The 21,041-nt window shown below is 42.8% G+C and overlaps 1 protein-coding gene across 11 annotated transcripts in view; it reads right to left on the reverse strand.

Annotated features, from left to right (window-relative positions):
* LOC105466578 (primase and DNA directed polymerase) overlaps positions 1 to 21,041 on the reverse strand; it is a 50,650-nt gene that overhangs the window by 27,154 nt on the left and 2,455 nt on the right. For 6 of the 11 annotated variants that reach the window (XR_011620754.1, XM_071092767.1, XM_011715633.2 and 3 more), the window contains 4 exons: positions 20,915 to 20,992; positions 7,023 to 7,261; positions 5,275 to 5,372; positions 2,843 to 2,972 (listed from right to left, as the gene is read on the reverse strand). Coding sequence is in view for 10 of the 11 variants with exons in the window: in XM_071092767.1 (XP_070948868.1) it covers positions 2,843 to 2,972; positions 5,275 to 5,372; positions 7,023 to 7,202 (408 nt within the window). In the remaining variant the exon portion in view is untranslated. Of the gene's footprint in view, positions 1 to 2,842; positions 2,973 to 5,274; positions 5,373 to 7,022; positions 7,262 to 14,890; positions 15,026 to 20,914; positions 20,993 to 21,041 lie in introns of those variants that run through there. The other 5 variants (XM_024788131.2, XM_011715632.3, XM_011715634.2 and 2 more) reach the window with 3 other exon arrangements.

The raw sequence follows: 21,041 nt of genomic DNA on the forward strand, positions 1-21,041 counted from the left end.
TCTGTAGAAACAGAATCCCGATTTTTAGCTAGATTGGAGGCCATCCAGAACAAAGACTACATTTCCCAGGTCCCTCTACAGCAGGGTATGGCCACTAAGTCGGCCAATGGGATGTGAGAAGGAAAGTATGCCATTTCTAAGTGATCCTCTAACAGGCAAAGGGCATGCCCTCCCCTTCTCCATTTGTACTGTCTAGAATGCAGACACAGTGGTATGAGCCATCCTGGACAATGGAAGAAGGGCAACATCTTAGGGACAGCAAAGCAACAAGCCTAGTCCCTAACAGTACAGAGCCACATTAGATATTACTTGGGGGAGAAACAGGTTTCTGTCTTGTTTAAGCCACTTTAATTTTGGGTCTTTATTATGGCAGCTAAATCTATCCTAATTTATTATCCTCCATTAGACTACAAAGTGTATGCCATCAGAAATTATGTCTCTTTGACTTACCACTTGATAATCCTAGTGCCTAGGCACAGTGCCTGACACTTAGTAGAGACTAAAAACTGATGAATGAAGTTGACTTCTGTACTTTCGGAGCCACAGAGAATAAATTCAGTGACACTTTAGGTAGGACAAGTAATCATACACTCCTAAATTCTCTTTCCCAAGATTAACTTTAATTAAAACTTTAAGTTACTTAAATAATTAAATTATAAAATCCAGGAGTTAAACTTATATGATTGGATAATGTTGCCCCGAAACGTGGTCCTAATAAAATACATTAGCACCAGAATTCATTCTAACTGGGGAGAAGTGGCTTATTGAAATGTGCCAGTTTAGCTACTGAACCAAAGGGTATTTTACATTATCACTAATTATTATTAACCATCTGCTAAATTAACATAATAGCTAACCTAATTATGCCTCCTCACAGTAAGACTCAAAGGAAAAAGTACTTACTGGATTATAAACTTATTGCATACAAAGTAACCAATAAATGAAATTAATTTCAATGCAATCATTATAAAAAGCATTATATTAAGTAATCCAATGAGAACAGTTCTATCAACATGGTAAACATGTTAAATAAAACTGCTGTATAATTTTGAACTTAGATTTATACAGTTTCTTCCAACAGTTTTGCTGATGCAAAAGATTAGCTACTCAAGACTCATTTGGAAAAAGTGGTATAAAGAATAAGGAGAAAAAAATTCTAAACATCTACATAGTCTTTGCCATACCAGTGTTTATTAATAGTGTTACAAATGAAATTTCCTCCAGTGTTCATTATAAATATTTCTAGTTTCTAATGCAATGTGGTACTTCTTTGTTAATATGTAATGTTAAGTGGCAGTGAAAATATCTGAATCGAGGTTCCTTGTAGCCCACGGAGAAACTACACAAGAAATCTTACTTTAGACTTTAGAAGAAAGTCAATATTTATGAATTATTAAAAACATAATTAGGCCAGGCACCATGGCTCACGCCTATAATCCCAGCACTTTGGGAGGACGAGATGGGTGTATCACTTGAGGCCAGGAGTTCAAGACCAGCCTGGTCAACATGGCAAAACCCTGTCTCTACTAAAAATACAAAAATTAGCCAGGTATGGTGGCACACACCTGTAATTCCAGCTACCCGGGAGGCTGAGGCAGGAGAATTGCTTGAACCTGGGAGGCAGAGATTGCAGTGAACTGAGATTATACCACTGCACCCCAGCCTGGGTGACAGAGAGAGACTCTGTCTCAAAAATAATAATAATAATGATAATAATGATTAGGTTAAAAATTAAACAGAATTTACCAGCTGTAATGAAATAAGCATCTAAATTTATTTTTAAGGGTTCAATGGCTATTTTAAGAAAAACATAATTTGGGGGTTTTTTGGGGGGAGGTGGGGGAATTTATATGTATTTATTCTGCTTCAAAGCCAGGATAAAGCTAATATTCTGTATATTTTTTAAATAGCATTCACATACATTTTCAAAAAGATTTAAAATCAAGCATGTAGAGGTCCAACACAGAATACTAGCAGATACTCTTTATCAAAAACATTTTAATTTGGATATATTTTAAAAGTTATAAAATGGGTAATCTATAACATTATTATTCAGTTAACATTTAAAAGAAAAACAGCTAGTCAATAAGTGTCAGCACCTACACTTAGGCTGAAGAATAGTCAGTACAATTTTAACACAACTTCCTGTGATACAATCTGAAAATTTTTTTGAAATAATCCTAATAGAACTTAGCTGCACAGGTCCATGCTATTCCTTTTATTAGTAACTTCCTGGTTGACACAGCTAAATCAAAAATAAAGAGCTACAATATTTTTCTCTTAGTTAAAAACAGTGATAACTATATTTATAGACAAGGTTTTACCAATACTGGTTGTAGGGCCTTGAATAGGAATTCGTTTCGTCTGGGCCTTAATTTCCTCATTTCGAAAAGGACAAGATAAGATGATTTCCAAAATTCCTACAAGCTCCAAAAATCTGATACTGTTTGTAGTCAGTGTTCTTGAGGTTCATCTCAGTACCCAATTTTTACAGTAAAAATTATTTTGCCTGGCTTTTACCAAAGTCAGCTATTTGTAATGGAATTCAGACAATTAATATATAATTTTAATATATAGAAAACTTCCAAACTGACATCTTTTTCAAAGCATTTTTTTTTACCAGACAGTAAAATCGCAAACTATATGAACATAAATTGAACTTTCCTTCCTTTTCACAGTTTACTCATAGAAGTAATATTAAAAAATCAAAGTCAAAAGGAACAGTAGCAAGAAAAAGAAGAGATACAGAACTTACATATTATGTAGGTTGAATTCACTGAATGAATAAGCCAATGAAGAGCTGAATAGATAGAAATAAGGAAAACTTGAGTCGGCCATTTACCTCGATGAGTAATGCAACCATCTTTTTCCCATCAGCTCCTGGGTTGGCAGGTTTGTTAAATTCCAAATCAAAATAAAGCTTGCACACAGCATTTTCAGGAATAACTTCATAGCAGTGTAAGAGATTTTTTCTAAATTGAATAATTCAAGATTGTTAAATTGATATCTTATACCTTTATTGATTAATTGACTGAGACTGAGTCAGCTCTGTTGCCCAGGCTGGAGTGCAGTGGTGTTATCTCAGCTCACTGCAACCTCCTCCTCCTGGGTTCAAGCGATTCTCCTACCTCAGGCTCCCGAGTAGCTGGGACTACAGGCACGTGCCACCACACTTGATTAATTTTTGCATTTTTAGTAGAAACAGGGTTTACGCCAAGTTGGCCAGACTGATCTTGAACTCCTGGCTTCAGGTGATCCACCTGCCTCAGCCTCCCAAAGTGCTGGGATTACAGGTGTAAGCCACTATGCCCAGCCTCTATCTTATTCCTTTTAAATCGTGGCAGTTTATCTTACATTGCAAATACTGTGTTAACTGTGCTTTCACTACATACAAGTATGAAATAAGAACATGATAAAGTGAACTGTTCACCATAGGTTTATGGCTCATCGTATCAAGGGTTTCCATCAAGCAAAATGCAACAATTATATCCTGTAACATTATTTAACTGGAAAATACAGTCAATCTTACAGTGCTATTTATTTACAGATGAGTTTGATATTGTGTAATACCTCTATATTTGTTTTTAGTGTCACCATGAAACAAATTTTCTTTGAAAAAAAAAATGTTCTTTTCAGGATGCCATATTCTTCAGATTCCATTAATTTTCCATGAGAATTTTTAAATTCTGTATTTTCATTGGAAGATAATATTTTAAAAATTGGTTAAAAAATTCTGAATCACCTGACTTTGATAAGCTCTCAAGGCTGTTTGCAGTTACATTCTTTCTGGCATTAAGAGGAATGATTTTGACATGGGTTAAATAGGGAGAGATGCTGACTTAATTTGCAAATGATAATTTGGACTAAAGTTCAGATGGCACCCTATACAAATTAAGGACTTGTAGTAATTTGAAGAGGGAAAAGTTATGTGAAAATTGTATCATCAGGTGGCACAGGTAGTGGAGGAACTCAACACACACATACACATACACCCATACACATCCTGGAGCAGTCAGTACCATATTTACATTGCAAGATGAGACAGTTTCAGCAAAACATCTGTCACGTTATCCTAATGATTTTCATTCAACTCTAACTGGTGTTGCATGTATATAAACATAAATAAATCCAGTTTCATATTTGAAGCTACTTAGCAACTTTCGAATAAAAGTATTCTAAATCAATATAGGGCATACATAACAATTTACTCTCCTTTTCCATACATTACACAAGTCTGAGAAATACTTGAATACGGCTGGGCACGGTGGCTCACACCTGTAATCCCAGCACTTTGGGAGGCTGAGGCGGGCAGATCATCTGAGGTCAGGAGTTCGAGACAGCCTGACCAATATAAAGAAACCCCGTCTCTACTAAAAATACAAAAATTAGCCAGGCATGGTGGCAGGCACCTGTAATCCCAGCTACTTGGGAGGCTGAGACAGGAGAATCACTCGAACTCAGGAGGCAGATGTTGCAGTGAGCCGAGATCATGCCATTGCACTCCAGCCTGGGCAACAAGAGTGAAACTCCATCTCAAAAATATTTAAAAAATAAAAAAAAAGAAAGAAAAAAAGAGAAATACTTGAGTAGATCACTCAGTTAAAATAAAGCTAATAAGCCAGGTGCAGCGGCTCACACCTGTAATCCCAACACTTTGGGAGGCCGAGGTGGGTGGATTACCTGAGGTCAGGAGTTAGAGACCAGCCTGGTCGACATGGTGAAACCCTATCTCTAAAAACATAAAAATGAGCCGGACATGGTGGCAGACACCTGTAATCCCAGCAACTCGGGAGGCAGAGGCTGCAGTGAGCCAAATCATGGCACTGCACTGCAGTCTGGGCAACAAGAGTGAAATTCTGTCTTAAAAAAATAAAAAAGCTAATAACAATTTAAAATAGTAATAATAAAGTCAAGATAAAGCAGATATTTCTTTATTACTAGGTAAATAACATAAATATTCCTTTGTGATTAATAGTATAATTTAATACCTGTTTGCAAAAGAGAGATTTCAAAACTCCCTTTGAGTACACACATATATTCGTGTACATGCATGACTATGTACGTGCATGACTATTTTCTCCCAGCACCTGGTGAGATACTCAAGCATTGCTATGACAAGAAAACTCCAGATTTCAATTCTGAGAGTAAAGGAGCAACTAATAGTGTGGTCACAAACTGTGGAGGCCAATTCAGCCTGAACTAATTTCACCAAAATTCCTAGGCAAAGGAAATGGAACTCTAGCTTAATGTGTGGTTCTGCTGCATGCCACCTACCTGGATTTATAGTAAAACCAAAATTCAGCATAGGTTGTCACAAGGTAAATACGTTGTCCATCTCCTACTTTGTATTCCAAAGCAAATACGTGAACGTCCTAAATAAAATCAAAAAAGATTAGAAAAATTCACAAAATGCAAACCTAAATTCAACTGTAGCTATTGAATGTTCATAAAGAATTTTTCATTCAAGTTTTCAGAAACTGTAATTTGAACATTTGTATTATTAAATACAAGACAAATAGTCACTAGGTTTATGCCATTCAAAATCTAATTATACCTATTTTTTAATCATTCATATAAAAGGTGAAAACAATTAGAATATGCAGACCGAAGAGAAAAAAGAAGAGAAACCACTCTTAAAAATATTACTCATTTGATTTCCTATGATAGTTTTATGAAATTAAACTTATCTTTTAATGATTTGGGCTAAAATTAATTAGTAAATTCCCTAGTACATATAAAAATGTATGTAGGAGACTTTTTTTTTGTTTTTTTGAAACAAGAGTCTTACTCTGTCGCCCAGGCTGGAGTGCAGTGGCACAATCTTGACTCACTGCAACCTCTGCCTCCCAGGTTCAAGCAATTCTCCTGCCTCAGCCTCCCAAGGAGCTGGGATTACAGGCGCCCACCACCATGCCTGATTAATTTTTTGTATTTTTAGTAGAGACAAGGTTTCACCATGCTGGCCAGGCTGGCCTCGAACTCCTGACCTCAAAGTGATCTGCCTGCCTCAGCCTCCTAAAGTGCTAGGATTATGGGCGTGAGCCATCACACCCAGCCGAAACCATTTTTTTAAAGGTTAATTACTGTGATAGTGGTTTAAATATAATTGTCCATGCCTCCTGCCATAAAGTTTCTTCTAATAGAGCAATACATCCACAAGTTCTTTTGTTTCCTCTTAGCTAAAGGTAGCTGGTGAGCATATTTTTCTTTTCATGAGTGAAAAAATCACAGGACTCAGTTACTTAACCCTAACAAAAATCTTTTTGAAATAAATTTTACAGACTGGTGATTAGCAAGTCCAACAAGCACACCCCTATCTATATCTTTTTACAATTCAAGTTCAGATGAATCTGTCAGTATTTTAATTGCTGCTGCTTGAATTAGGTTTACCCAAAATGACTAAGAAAGGTATTTCTTAAACCATTCTCATGAGATTTGAGTAAGCATATCCTGACTAGAGAAAAGAGGTCCTTCTAAAACTTCCAGCACTTGGAGCTTTTAGACAGCAACAGTGATCAGACTCACAGTACATTTCTGCTATCATATATGCATCTTATCTTTTCTTTCACATTTCTTTATATTCCCCACAGTGCCCAAGAAAAAAAGAATGTGAAATACACATCTGTTGCTTGATTTAGTGATTTTTGTTTTTGAGCACCATGTTCTTTGAAAGGCTGACACTCCTTTCTCCCACTTGCTTAATGTGTTGAAAAAAACATGGTTCCCCGCCCTCTAAGCATAAAGCTTCATTTAAATGTCATTACAATTTTTAAAATCTAATGGGCACTGGACGTGTCATTCTTTTTCATTACTAATATAAATTAAATGGTAAATGATTCACAGGGATATTTTTCCTAAATCACATGCCATTAAGATTCCCATTAAATTCTCTTGGTAGAATACATGGCCTGAAATGAAGACAAATAATAGATTTAAAAAAAAAAAATTATAATGAAGAAGAAGAAGAAACAAGAGGAGGAAGTGGAAGAGGAGGACAAAGAAGAGGAGGAGGAGGAAATTACTTCTTTACAGCTTTTAACAAAATTAAAAGCTTGAGCTTGTCGATGAAATAGTCTCCAAATGGAGGGTGGTTCCTCTGGCTTGGACAGTCTTGGTCTATACACTGAGGACAATGGTTTCCTCTCATAATGAGATGCTCGTTCTTCAATTTGCTTCAGTTTTTCTTCCCATTTTCTGTTCATTGGTTCAGAAGTACGGAGAGAATAAATCCTATCCCATGTAATATTTCTATCAATTACTACTAAAACAAACAACAAACAAAAAGGCCATTAATTTCTTTATTTAGAATATATTTTGTTTGATAAAGTTTCAAAACTCACTTCCTGACACTTATTTCCTTGTTTATTCTTGGCATGAAGTTTTACCACAGAACGAGAGCAAGGATGGTTATCAGAAATTCTTAGAACCTGGTTCTTCCTCTAACGGTATTATGACCTTGGACAGGTTAATGAAGCTCCCTGAATCTTATTTAATCAACTGAAAAATAGGAATCAATATTATCTTGAGTACTTTATATACTTACCTTGAAGATAGAAAGGTCATAAGACATAAGCAAATGATCTCTAAATTACAAAGCCTCATGTAAATATATGTGTTTTTTGTATCATTATGGTTTTTACTATACCCATTTTATTGTATCACATGCTATGACCTTGTCCACCATTCTTGTGCTATTATTTCTCGGGGTAGAATTCATTTCTAGATACCAACGTACAGCTCTTCGTTCCCTTTTCCTCTGTTTCTGTCCATGTCTTCTCTTCTCTCTCAACACAACTTTTAGTTGGGAATATGAACGGGAATTACAATATTGGCTAGTTTTGGATGTCTATAGTAATGGATGATTTTTCTTTCTATATAATACTTCCATGTCAACCATACCAGAGTAAGGGTGCCAGGCAATAATTTTCCAATTTGGGATTATAATTCATTTACAAAAGAAAAAGAATAGGTTTTTAGAAGAAGAGTGGGAAAACTTTCACTCTAGATTAAAAACAGCCAAATCAGCCACAAACTCCTTGCCACAAACTCCTTGCACCTAAACTCACTCTCATAGTGACCCTCGGCTTGGACATATGACTTGTTTTGGGCCAACATCACATTGACAAAAGTGAAGCAAGTAGAGGTTTAATGAGTGCCTTTGCAGCAGACTTGGTTATCCTAAAATCCTGCCCTGAGATTGCCATGCCATAACTCTAGCCTCATAGAGGATGAAAGTCCACATGGAAAAGAACCAAGGAATTGCAGCCAACAGCCAGCATAAGCAGTCAGATACATGAGTTGGGCCATTCCAGACATCCAGCCATCATCTGAATTCAATGCATTAGTAAGCCTGAGTCCCACAGAGACCTACCAAACTGCCCAGCCAACCCACAGAGCTATAAGAAAAAATAAATTTGGTTGTTTCGTCTTTTTTAAGCCAGTAAGTTTGGGGCTGGCTTTGACATAGAAACAGGTAATTAATAGAGTTTCTCTCTTCATTAATATCATCTTTGCCATAATTTACCTATGTGGAAAATAGATATATTAGGGCTTAAGTGAAATAATATGTACTAAATCATTTAACAGAATACGTTTGTGCTTATTGAGTTGATAAACATCGTCTTGAATTTTAGCAGAAAACTTTGCAGCAACACAAACTCATTGGCAAACGAGTATTTCCTGGAAGGAAAACCAGAATCTCCCTAAAAGATTAAGAGAGGGGGCCAGGCGCGGTGGCTCACGCCTGTAATCCCAGCACTTTGGAGACTGAGCCGGGTGGATCATCAGGTCAGGAGTTCGAGACCAGCCTCGCCAAGATGGTGAAACTCCATCTCTACTAAAAATACAAAAATCAGCTGGGCGTGGTGGTAGGCACCTGTAATTCCAGCTACTTGGGAGGCTGAGGCAAGAGAATAGTTTGAACTGGGAGCGGAGGTGCCAGTGAGCCAAGATCGCACCACTGCACTCCAGCCTGGGTGACAGGGCAAGAATCCATCTCAAAAAAAAAAAGATTAAGAGAGGGTAGGCCGGGCACGGTGGTTCATGCCTGTAATCCCAGCACTTTGGGAGGCAGAGGCAGGCGGATTACCTGAGGTCAGGAGTTTGAGACCAGCCTGACCAATATGGTGAAACCCCGTCTCTACTAAAAATACAAAAATTAGCCAGGCGTGGTGGCGGGCTCCTGTAGTCCCAAATACTTGGGAGGCTGAAAAAGGAAAATTGCTTGAACCCAGGAGGCAGAGATTGCAGTGAGCTGAAATTATGACACCGCACTCTAGCCTGGGCAACAGAGCAAGACTCCATCTCAAAAGAAAAGAAAAGAAAAAAAAAGGGCGGGGGTAGAACATCATGACCTTGTTAGAAAAAAAAAAAAAAAAAACGCATATTATCCACAGATTTCAAATCTGACATCAATCATAACAGACCTAAGAAAGATTATTCTCTCAGAGTTCTACCTAATTCACATAAAAATTATAAACTAGGAAACAGAAATATAATTCTAAAGGTACTAACATAAATTTCATAACAGGTATGCTTAGGAAAAATATCAATTCAACTGGATTGAGGAGATGAAGCAATTTTTTAAAAAACTGCTTTGGCCGGGCGCGGTGGCTCACGCCTGTAATCCCAGCACTTTGGGAGGCCAAGACAGGCAGATCACAAGGTCAAGAGATAGAGACCATCCTGGCTAACACGTAAAACCCTGTCTCTAATAAAAATACAAAAAAAATTAGCCGGGCATGGTGGCGGATGCCTGTAGTCCTAGCTACTCAGGAAGCTGAGGCAGGGGAATAGCGTGAACCCGGGAGGCGGAGCTTGCAGTGAGCTGAGATAGTGCCACTGCACTCCAGCCTGGGTGACAGAGCGAGACTCTGTCTCAAAAAAAAAAAACAAAAAAAAAAACTGCTTTAACTTGTCAATACAAAGTGATATTGCTCCTTATTGCTAGATTCTGAGTATTGAGTTACTTTGATCTGCTTCACATACAGCTAAAAATCTGCTACCCTTAGATAAACCTAATTGAGAAACTGACTTTCTATAATGAAATTTAACTTTTAACAAAGTCCACTGATTATTAGTGAAGAAAATAAATACAGAATGTAATCACATCTGAATTTAGCTAGTATCTAACCGATAACTGACTACAAATGACTATGTGGATGTTCGTACTTAGTGACACTGAAATTTTATCATGAAAAATTGTTTGATTTTGTAAAAATCTTGGTGGGACTGTTGCAGGATGAGCGGCAGACAAAACTCCTCAGACGCCGAGTTAAAGAAGGAAGGGGTTTATTCGGCCGGGGACATCGGCAAGACTCCTGTCTTAAGAGCCGAGCTCCCCAGGTGAGCAATTCCTGTCCCTTTTAAGGGCTCACAACTCTAAGGGGGTGCGTGTGAGAGGGTCATGACTGAGCAAGCAGGGGGTACATGACTGGGGGCTGCATGTGAAAGGACACAAAGATAGATGTGTACCCGCCCCCCACCCGCTACACCCTTGTTCTGCTCTCTAATCTTTGCACGTACCAAAGGTTTCGTAAGTTCTGTAAGTACATGTTTTTCTTTCTGAGGCCAGGTCACAAGGAATGTTTAAGTAAGATAGCCAGGTCACAAGGTGTGTTTAAGCAAGATAGCCATAAACTGGTCGTGCAACCTGATGCAATATAATTAACTGCCTTTGTGTAAAACTGCTCTTCCGCCTCAAGGGTTGTACTGAAATATCAGAAATGGCGGGAACCAATCATAGTTTGCCAAATCGCTTTGTTCAAACTCCAGCCAATCATACCTCTAATTTGTATAATGATTCTATGCCTACTTTCCTTAGACTATATAACATTGTTCGGAGCTCAGTAGGGGAGCTCTCCTGCCCGTCTCGTTTCACGAGCAAGTGAGAGCTCCAGGTTCGAACCTGTAATAAAGATCCTTGCTGCTTAGCTTTGACTCTGGACTCTGGTGGTCTTCTTCGGGGAATAAACGGTCTGGGCATAACAAATGGGGGCTCGTCCGGGATTTCCCCCAAGCCCACCAGACCCCCAAGTCAACGGATCTTAATCTGTAGGTAAGCCGGCTTTGTCACTGTCTCTGTCTTTGTCTCTGTCTGTCTCCCTGAAATTTCGCGAAATCCGTAATCTGTAATCTGTATTGGTCTGTTCTGTAAGTGGCACGGTCTTGGCGGACGTGCTAGAAGACAGCCACTCGGGACTGGTGGGAGACGTTCCCCAGTGCCCATCTGGGGGCCTCCATCCTTGGTTGCCCCGTCTGACTCAGGTCGGAAGTCCGACACGCGCTCGCGAATGCTCATCGTTATTACTGTCTGTCCGTTATTGTTAAGTGTTAAGTGTAAGCCCAAAACGAAACATAAAACCTTTTCTTCCCCTTCCAGGACCGGACCTGTCGGATACTCCCCTCTGCTTCACACTCATTTTCGTCCCCCCTTCTCTTTGTAGGAGCAGTCCAAAGATGGGCAACAACCAGAGCACGCCGCTCTCACTCCTTGTTACCAATTTTAAGGATGTGAAGGCTCGGGGGCGTAACTTAAGCGTAGAACTAAAGAAGGGAAAGCTAGTTACTTTCTGCCGTTCGGAGTGGCCCTCTTTCGGCGTAGGGTGGCCCTCCGAAGGAACTTTCTGTCTCTCTATTATTACTAAGGTAAAAACTAAGATTTTCCTGCCAGGGCAGTCAGGACATCCTGATCAAATTCCTTATATTCTAGTGTGGCAGGATCTTGTGGAAAACCCACCACCCTGGATAACTCCATTCATCCCTGAGCCCTGCAAAGTCCTAGTAACGCAACCTACAAGACAAAAGACTCCCTCTGCTCCCTCGGCCCCTGTGCTGCTGGACAGCCAGGACCCCCTAACATTAGAACCCACATTTCCCCCACCATATCCGCACCTTATCCCGCAGGACCCAGTCCCCCAGGGTGGTGCTTCCGTAGAGGGAAACCGAGAAGCGGAAGCAGCCGAGAGCGAAAGTAACCTGGGGGGGCCGGCCAGCCGAACACGAGGCCGCGTACAGCGGGACCAAGCTTCCCGACTCCCTGACTCCACTGTAGCCCTGCCTCTCAGAGAAATAGGATCGCTCGATGATACCGGGCTCTCCCGTCTCATGTATTGGCCTTTTTCCACCAGTGATTTATACAATTGTAAGTCCCAAAATGCTCGGTTCTCAGATAATCCCAAAGATCTAACCTCGTTGTTAGACAGTGTCATGTTTACTCACCAGCCGACCTGGGATGACTGTCAACAGCTCCTCCGAATCCTGTTCACAACGGAGGAGTGGGAAAGAATCCAAGTTGAGGCCAGAAAGCTGGTTCCAGGAGATGACGGCCAGCCAACTGCAAATCCTGACCTCATTAACGCGGCTTTTCCTTTGACCCGGCCCAGATGGGACTACAACACGGCAGAAGGTAGGGGCGACTGCTCATTTATCGCCAGACTCTAATGGCGGGTCTCCGGGCTGCAGCTTGCAAGCCCACCAATTTGGCTAAAGTATATTCTGTGTTACAAGGTAAGACAGAAAGCCCCGCTGTGTATTTAGAGAGATTAATGGAAGCCTTTAGACAGTTTACCCCTATGGACCCGGAAGCACCGGAAAATCAGGCAGCGGTAGTAATGTCCTTTGTAAACCAGGCAACACCAGATATTAAAAGAAAACTCCAGAAATTAGAAGGTTTAGAGGGAAAGCAGATTCAGGACCTCCTTCAGATGGCCCAGCGAGTTTATAATAATAGGGATACTCCAGAAGAAAAACAGTTCAAGGCAACCAAAGAAATGACCAAAGTCTTAGTAGCAGCTTTCCCCCAGGCAGGAAATGGCCAAAACAGAAAGCAGAAAAAGCAAGGCCCTAGGCAAGGATTAGAAAAAGATCAGTGTGCTTATTGCAAGGAACGTGGCCACTGGATTAAAGACTGCCCAAAGAAACGGAGACCAGCTAACCCTACCTCCGTACTCGTTACCCAGGACTCTGACTAGGGAGGACGGGGTTCGGACCCCCTCCCCGAACCCAGGGTAACTTTGCAAGTGGAGGGGTCCCCAGTTCGCTTCTTGGTCGATACTGGGGCGGAACGCTCAGTCCTAACCAAACCAATTGGAAAAATATCTAAGAAAACATCCTGGGTGCACGGGGCCACAGGCATCAAAAAATACCCCTGGACAACCCAGAGGACTGTAGACTTAGGAACGGGAAAAGTCTCCCATTCCTTCCTAGTCATCCCAGAGAGCCCCGGCCCTCTACTAGGGAGGGACTTGCTGACAAAGATGGGGGCCCAAATCCACTTTGAGCCAGAAGGGCCCAAGATAACTGATTCCCAAAACAGGCCAATATCTATCCTGACTGTCACCTTAGAAGATGAGTACCAACTCCATCAAGAGCAAAAGCCCCCCGATCAGGGAATTGACTCTTGGCTCCAGCGTTTCCCTGAAGCGTGGGCAGAAACTGGGGGCTTGGGGCTAGCTAAACATCGACCTGCCATATTTGTGGAAGTTAAGCCAGGGACGGACCCGGTTCGGGTTCGGCAATATCCTATGCCCCTGGAGGCAAGAGAAGGAATTACGCCCCATATCCGCCGACTCCTAGACCAGGGAGTCCTACGGGCTTGCCACTCATCCTGGAATACTCCACTGTTACCTGTTCGTAAACCCAACAGTACAGACTACAGGCCAGTACAGGATTTAAGAGAAGTTAATAAAAGGGTCATGGACATACATCCCACTGTGCCCAATCCATACACCCTTCTGAGTGCCTTACATCCCAAAAAACAGTGGTATACCGTTCTTGATCTAAAAGACGCTTTCTTCAGCCTTCCTCTGGCTCCCAAAAGTCAAGAACTCTTTGCATTTCAATGGACGGATCCTGAGAGGGGCATCAACGGTCAGCTAACACGGACCAGACTGCCACAAGGGTTCAAGAACTCGCCAACCCTGTTCGATGAAGCCCTTCATGAAGATCTGGGTGAGTACCGGCGGCAACACCCTGAAATAACTCTTTTGCAATATGTTGATGATCTCTTAATAGCAGCCAGGTCCCCGGAAACTTGTGTTCGAGGGACTGAGAACCTCCTGAAGACTCTGGGGGAGCTAGGCTACCGAGCCTCAGCAACAAAGGCTCAGATCTGCAAGTCGGAGGTAACTTATCTGGGGTACCTATTAAAAGGGGGGCAACGCTGGCTAACCAAAGCCCGAAAGGAAACAGTCCTACGCATCCCTAGACCCCAGTCAACACGGCAAGTGAGAGAATTCCTGGGGTTGGCAGGGTTCTGTAGGTTATGGATACCCGGATTTGCTGAGTTAGCCAAGCCCCTATACCAGGCAACAAAGGAACGGCAGCCCTTCAATTGGACGGAAGAGGCTGAGCTGGCCTTTCAGCAAATCAAAACTGCCTTGTTATCAGCCCCCGCGCTGGGGCTCCCTGATGTCTCCAAGCCCTTCCACTTATACGTGGATGAAAGTAAGGGTGTTGCAAAAGCCGTGTTAACACAGTACCTAGGCCCCTGGCAGAGGCCAGTTGCCTATTTGTCAAAAAAATTAGATTCAGTGGCTGCTGGCTGGCCACCCTGCCTCCGGATAATCGCGGCGACCGCCCTAATGGTCCGAGACGCTGATAAACTTATCATGGGGCAAGAGTTGCGCGTTATAACCCCGCATGCCATTGAAGGCGTCCTCCGGCAGCCGCCGGACCGATGGATGAGTAACGCCCGGCTCACCCACTATCAAGGACTGCTGTTAAACCCCCTCAGAATAACTTTTCTGCCCCCAACCTCTTTAAACCCTGCTTCACTGCTGCCAAATCCAGACTTGGACGCCCCGTCCCATGAGTGCACTGAGATACTGGCTCAGGTGCATGGGGTGCGGGAGGACCTGCAAGATCGTCCGCTCCCCGACACAGAACTCACCTGGTTCACTGATGGCAGCAGCTATGTCCACCAAGGCCAGCGGTATGCAGGAGCGGCTGTAACGTCAGAGACTGAGGTAATCTGGGCGGAACCCTTGCCTCCAGGGACATCGGCCCAAAGAGCCGAACTGATAGCCCTTACACAGGCCCTCACCCTAGGGGCAGAGAAAAAACTAACAGTATACACGGATAGCCGCTATGCTTTCGCTACTGCGCACATACATGGGGCCATCTACAGAGAAAGGGGACTATTAACAGCCGAAGGCAAAGAAATAAAAAACAAGCAAGAGATCCTAGCTCTATTAACTGCTTTGTGGAAACCAAAGAAATTGGCTATTGTACATTGCCCTGGGCATCAGAAACCAACTACGCCAATTGCTCGAGGCAACTTCTTAGCCGACCAAACCGCAAGGAGCATAGCAAAAGCTCCCAGTCAGCTCCTCGCGCTCCAGCTCCCCGATCCTGGCCCACGAAATTTGCTATGTTTTCCCGACTATACCGAACAGGATCGCGAATGGATGAACACGCTTCCCCTAAAACAGGTTAAAAATGGGTGGTGGACTGATATAAATGACCAAACCATCCTACCAGAAAAATTAGGACGGCAGGTGTTGGAACACATCCACCGGACAACCCACCTGGGTGCCCGGCGAATGATGGACTTAATCAGGCACGCCAAGTTTAGAATCAGGCGCATAGCTGAACTGGCCAGCGATGTCACAACAAATTGCAAAGCCTGCCAACTAAACAACGCTTGCCCCCAAACCCAGACCACCACAGGAATTAGGTGTAGAGGAACTAGGCCTGGTATCTATTGGGAAATAGACTTTACTGAGATAAAGCCTGGAAAATATGGGTATCAGTACTTACTCGTCTTTGTAAATACTTTTTCAGGATGGACAGAAGCGTTCCCAACTAAGAGAGAAACTGCTCAGGTTGTAGCAAAGAAAATTTTGGAAGAAATCCTCCCCAGGTATGGCTTTCCCGTCCAAATAGGGTCAGACAATGGACCAGCCTTCGTTGCTAAGGTAAGTCAGGATTTGGCTTCCATTCTGGGGGCAAATTGGAAATTACATTGTGCTTATAGGCCCCAAAGCTCAGGACAGGTAGAAAGGATGAATCGGACTCTGAAGGAGACCTTAACTAAATTGACCATGGAGACTGGCGCTAATTGGGTAGTACTTCTCCCCTACGCTCTGTTCCGGGCCCGAAATACCCCTTAGAGACTGGGCCTCACACCATATGAAATCATGTATGGCAGACCCCCACCCCTGGTCCCCAGTCTAAAAGATGACTTACTCAAACCTGAAACTGAAAATGTCTCTGAGCTCCTGTTCTCCTTACAAGCCTTACAGAAAATTCACCAGGAAATTTGGCCCAGACTACGAGAACTGTACGAGGCAGGACCTCCGCCGACGCCTCATCCGTTCCAGCCGGGAGAGTGGGTCCTAGTCAAGCGCCACCGGCAAGAAACTCTTCAACCCAGGTGGAAAGGACCACTGCAAGTACTCCTGACTACTCCCACCGCTCTCAAAGTAGAAGGCATCGCTTCGTGGATCCACTACACACACGTCAAACCAGTGGACCCAACATCCGACCTTCTCGAGCCATCTGGAGCACCGGTTACATGGACTTTAGACAAAGCTAAGAACAATCCCTTAAAGCTAACCCTGCGCCGTCATCCCCATAGCCGTAACCATGTCTAGCTTACCTATGCTTTTATGCCTTATGCATCTGACTCTCCTCACTGCTGCGCCGTCTAATCCCTATGTCTGGAGGTTCTGGCTCTATGAGAACAAAACTCACCCCGGGGAAACCCCCCAAGCGGGTAAACTGCTAGCTAGCGCAGACTGCCCCCCCTCAGGGTGTAATACTATAGTTTACCTCAATTTCACTAGGTTCCAGATTGCCCAACCAGCAATACCCATGATCTGTTTTGAATATGATCAAACTGAATATAATTGTAAAAATTATTGGTGGCACCAGAGTGCAGGTTGCCCATATAGCTACTGTAAGACGCACTCTGTCTGATACTGGAGAGAACGACAAGGGTGGTATTTTTACAAAACTGAGTCTCCCGTCACTTACACTTGGATAATTAGAGACCCATGGGACTCTCGGTGGACAACCCCACAACATGGGGGAGTATATTACTCATCAACTAGTACCTGGCCCAGTAGCCATTTATATCTGTGGAGAAGTCTAGTCCAGATTCAACCCTTAATCCACACACAAATCCACAGGCAAGAAACCAAGCTATCACAAGACTTGCAGCCCTTCTCCTGGCTAACTCTATTACGGGAAGGGCTAGCATTCGCCAACCTCACTGGTTTAGGCGACCTGTCCTCTTGCTTTATGTGTGCAACCCTAGGAAGACCACCATTAACGGCTGTTCCTCTATCCTCCCCTCCCACAAACTATACAGGTTTTAACTCATCGATAGTCACGATACCCGATGTAGCCCTGTACTGTGACCCATACCAAGAGAAATACCCCTATTGTTATTCGGCATTTAGCAACAGCCTCTGCAACCAATCGGCTACATACCCTAATAGTCCCATATATGCTCCCCCTGGTGTGTTCTTCTGGTGTAATATGACTCTGTTAAAAACTCTGTCCAAAAGCATCTCTGACGGACAGTTGTGTATCCCTGTTACCCTAGTTCCCCGACTGACACTGCTAACCCCGGCAGAGTTCATAGGCTGGGCAGGGACCGCCCCAACTAAAACTGCGCGACATAGACGAGCAGTTTTTCTACCACTAATTGCCGGAATATCCTTAACCACCTCTGTCGTCGCAGCGGGGTTAGCAGGAGGGGCCCTACAACACTCCATGATAGAAAACGACAAGCTGTTACAACAATTCTCTGTTGCTATGGAAGACTCCGCCTATTCCCTAGCCTCGCTTCAGCGGCAGCTCACCTCCCTAGCACAGGTCACACTTCAAAACCGCAGAGCCTTAGACTTACTCACGGCTGAGAAAGGAGGTACCTGTATGTTCCTCAAAGAAGAATGCTGTTTCTATATAAATGAGTCAGGGTTAGTTGAGGAAAGAGTCCAACGCCTACACGAACTAAGCTTAGAAATGAAAAAGCAACAATTCACTACAGCCGCTAACAATTGGTGGAGCTCTTCAATGTTTTCCCTTCTGGCACCCCTTTTAGGCCCCCTAATGTCTTTACTACTTCTATTCACTATAGGCCCCTGTGTGGTAAATAAAATTTTACAATTTGTCAGAGAAAGGTTTGATACCATCCAACTAATGGTCCTCCGTAGCCATCACCAGCCTCTCCTGCACCCAGAAAGTGAGGCTATATTATAAGACTCTGGAAATCCAAGATTGGACATCCAGTTACTTATGAGAAGGGAGAAATGAAAGGACACAAAGATAGATGTGTACCCGCCCCCCACCCGCTACACCCTTGTTCTGCTCTCTAATCTTTGCACGTACCAAAGGTTTCGTAAGTTCTGTAAGTACATGTTTTTCTTTCTGAGGCCAGGTCACAAGGAATGTTTAAGTAAGATAGCCAGGTCACAAGGTGTGTTTAAGCAAGATAGCCATAAACTGGTCGTGCAACCTGATGCAATATAATTAATTGCCTTTGTGTAAAACTGCTCTTCCGCCTCAAGGGTTGTACTGAAATATCAGAAATGGCGGGAACCAATCATAGTTTGCCAAATCGCTTTGTTCAAACTCCAGCCAATCATACCTCTAATTTGTATAATGATTCTATGCCTACTTTCCTTAGACTATATAACATTGTTCGGAGCTCAGTAGGGGAGCTCTCCTGCCCGTCTCGTTTCACGAGCAAGTGAGAGCTCCAGGTTCGAACCTGTAATAAAGATCCTTGCTGCTTAGCTTTGACTCTGGACTCTGGTGGTCTTCTTCGGGGAATAAACGGTCTGGGCATAACACATGCACCAGTAATTAGATCGGAACAAAACAAGATAGGGATTTTCACAGTGCTTTTCTATGCAATGTCTGTAATCTATAGAAAACAGAACCAATTAGGTCAGGGGTCGGTCTTTAACTACCAGGCCCAGGGCATGGCGCCGGGCTGTCTGCCTGTGGATTTCATTTCTGCCTTTTAGTTTTTACTTCTTCTTTCTTAGAAGGCAGAAATTGGGCATAAGGCAATATGAGGGGTGGTCTCCTCCCTTAGGACCATGGGAGTATGCCATACATGAACATCATGAAGTCACAATGAAAAAACAGCTTAAGACTCACTGAACTGGGGAAACGATGAGCGTCAACAGAAGAAGAAAGAGAAGTTCAGTACATACCATGCCCCCTTCATGTCTGCACAGTCTGAAAATTTTAACAGCTGGGGTGAGATCAGAAGACAATTGGGGCTCGGTCTAGTCCCAGCAGGAGGGTTGAATTACAAAAAGCCAAGGAAATGGAGAACAGGAAGGCATCTGGCATTCTGGTTTGGGACTATCACATTCCTTATCCCTCCCCTCTGGGGGAATATGTCACCATATTAGAAATGCTTTTAATTCCCGGTGGTGAAAGAGTGTTGTCTTTCTTTTACATAATTTTGTATCAAAGCTCCTTTCCACTCCGGGACTGTAACTGTTTTTGGTAATAGTTTCCAAGTTCCAAAGGAAAACATTTATTGTATTTTAAAATTTTGGGCTCTGCCAGGGCGGGTGCGGTGGCTCACGCCTGTAATCCCAGCACTTTGGGAGGTCTAGGCGGGCGGATCACAAGGTCAGGAGTTCGAGACCAGCCTGGCCAACATGGTGAAACCCCATCTCTACTAAAAAAAAATAATAAAATAAAATTAAAGATTGGGCTCAGAGAGTTTCTATTATTTACTTCTTAGCATTGTACAGAATGTTTGTTTAACCATGTTTGATTATTTAAGCGTGGTTGATACCGATCTTTCAACCGAAGGTGGTTGAGCTAGAAAAAAGGCTATGTTAGTCCTTTTCAAGTAACTACAGTGGGAGAAGAGGCAGCGGGGATGGAAGGGGTGAGATGACGCTGACCTAAATAGCCCCAGCTTTCCCGTGTTTATGCCCAGACTTGCCCAGCTGTGACACTTGATGGCATGGATCCCAGGAGCAGCTGAAGGAGGGGGCACATACTTCATATTTACTGGTTTCTGGGGGGACCTGAAGCCAGCCTGGTCATGGTTCTTCCTAGCCTAGTTCTCTCAGTTGCCTTCTTTATCTTTATTCCTCCCTCCTTCCCTCCCTCCCTCCCTCCCTCCCTTCCTTTCCTTCTTTCCTTCCTTCCTTCCTCCCTCCCTTTTTTCTTTTCTTTTCTTTTTCTCTCATCACTGGTCAATTCCTATTCCCCAACTCCAACTTCTCCCTCTACCCTGAGATTAGATTCATCAGTATTTTGTGTTGTCTGCCAATACTCTAGTTCTACGATTTGGTAATATCTTGGTATTTGACAGTATTTTCTTAATATAATCCCTTTTCTAGCCTCTTGGAATACATTTGTACTATTTCTCCCACTGTTAAAGTATTTATTATAAAGTATGTGATCAAAAAGCATTTACAAAAATATTATTATATAAGTTCACTTTCTGGATGAATAACACCTTAAGAAATTAAGTATAAGTGACTGGATTTTCTTTTTTTCTCCTGCTTCAGTCACTTTGCCTTTCTACGCTTCAGCAAAAGTAACTCATATTTAAATTTCCCCAAATCCTCTTGTAAGGAGTAAGAAAACACACAGTGATATGTTGTGCTTTTTTTTTTCCCAGTTCCTCCTTTCTATCCTCCCCACAGGATCTCCCATCCAAACAGCGTAACTCTGCCAGGCAGACCAATCACCCTTAAAACCATTTTCATCACTTTTCACAGGGATAATGATTCATAGCAACATTCAGCTCACACAGGTAAACCAACGTCATGAAGTCTAAACTCCCCTCCAGAATCTGGCCCTAAATCATTTACCTATTTCATTTCTTACTCTTCCACCATCTCACCAAATGAATTGATAATGACCTCTCCTTTGTCCTGAGCCACTCCAGAAACCTCCCCAACCCGGCACACATTTCTCTTACCTGGAATGCCCCACGTTGCCCTTCCCGAATTCTTCCCCTTCCAGGCCCAGATCAAGTTCTGTCACCTCTGGGATACCCCTGTAAAGAGAAATTACTGGCTTCAGTCAGAAGCCACTGCCTCCAGCCT

This window comes from Macaca nemestrina, chromosome 3, assembly GCF_043159975.1.
Source record: "Macaca nemestrina isolate mMacNem1 chromosome 3, mMacNem.hap1, whole genome shotgun sequence".
NCBI lineage: Eukaryota > Metazoa > Chordata > Mammalia > Primates > Cercopithecidae > Macaca > Macaca nemestrina.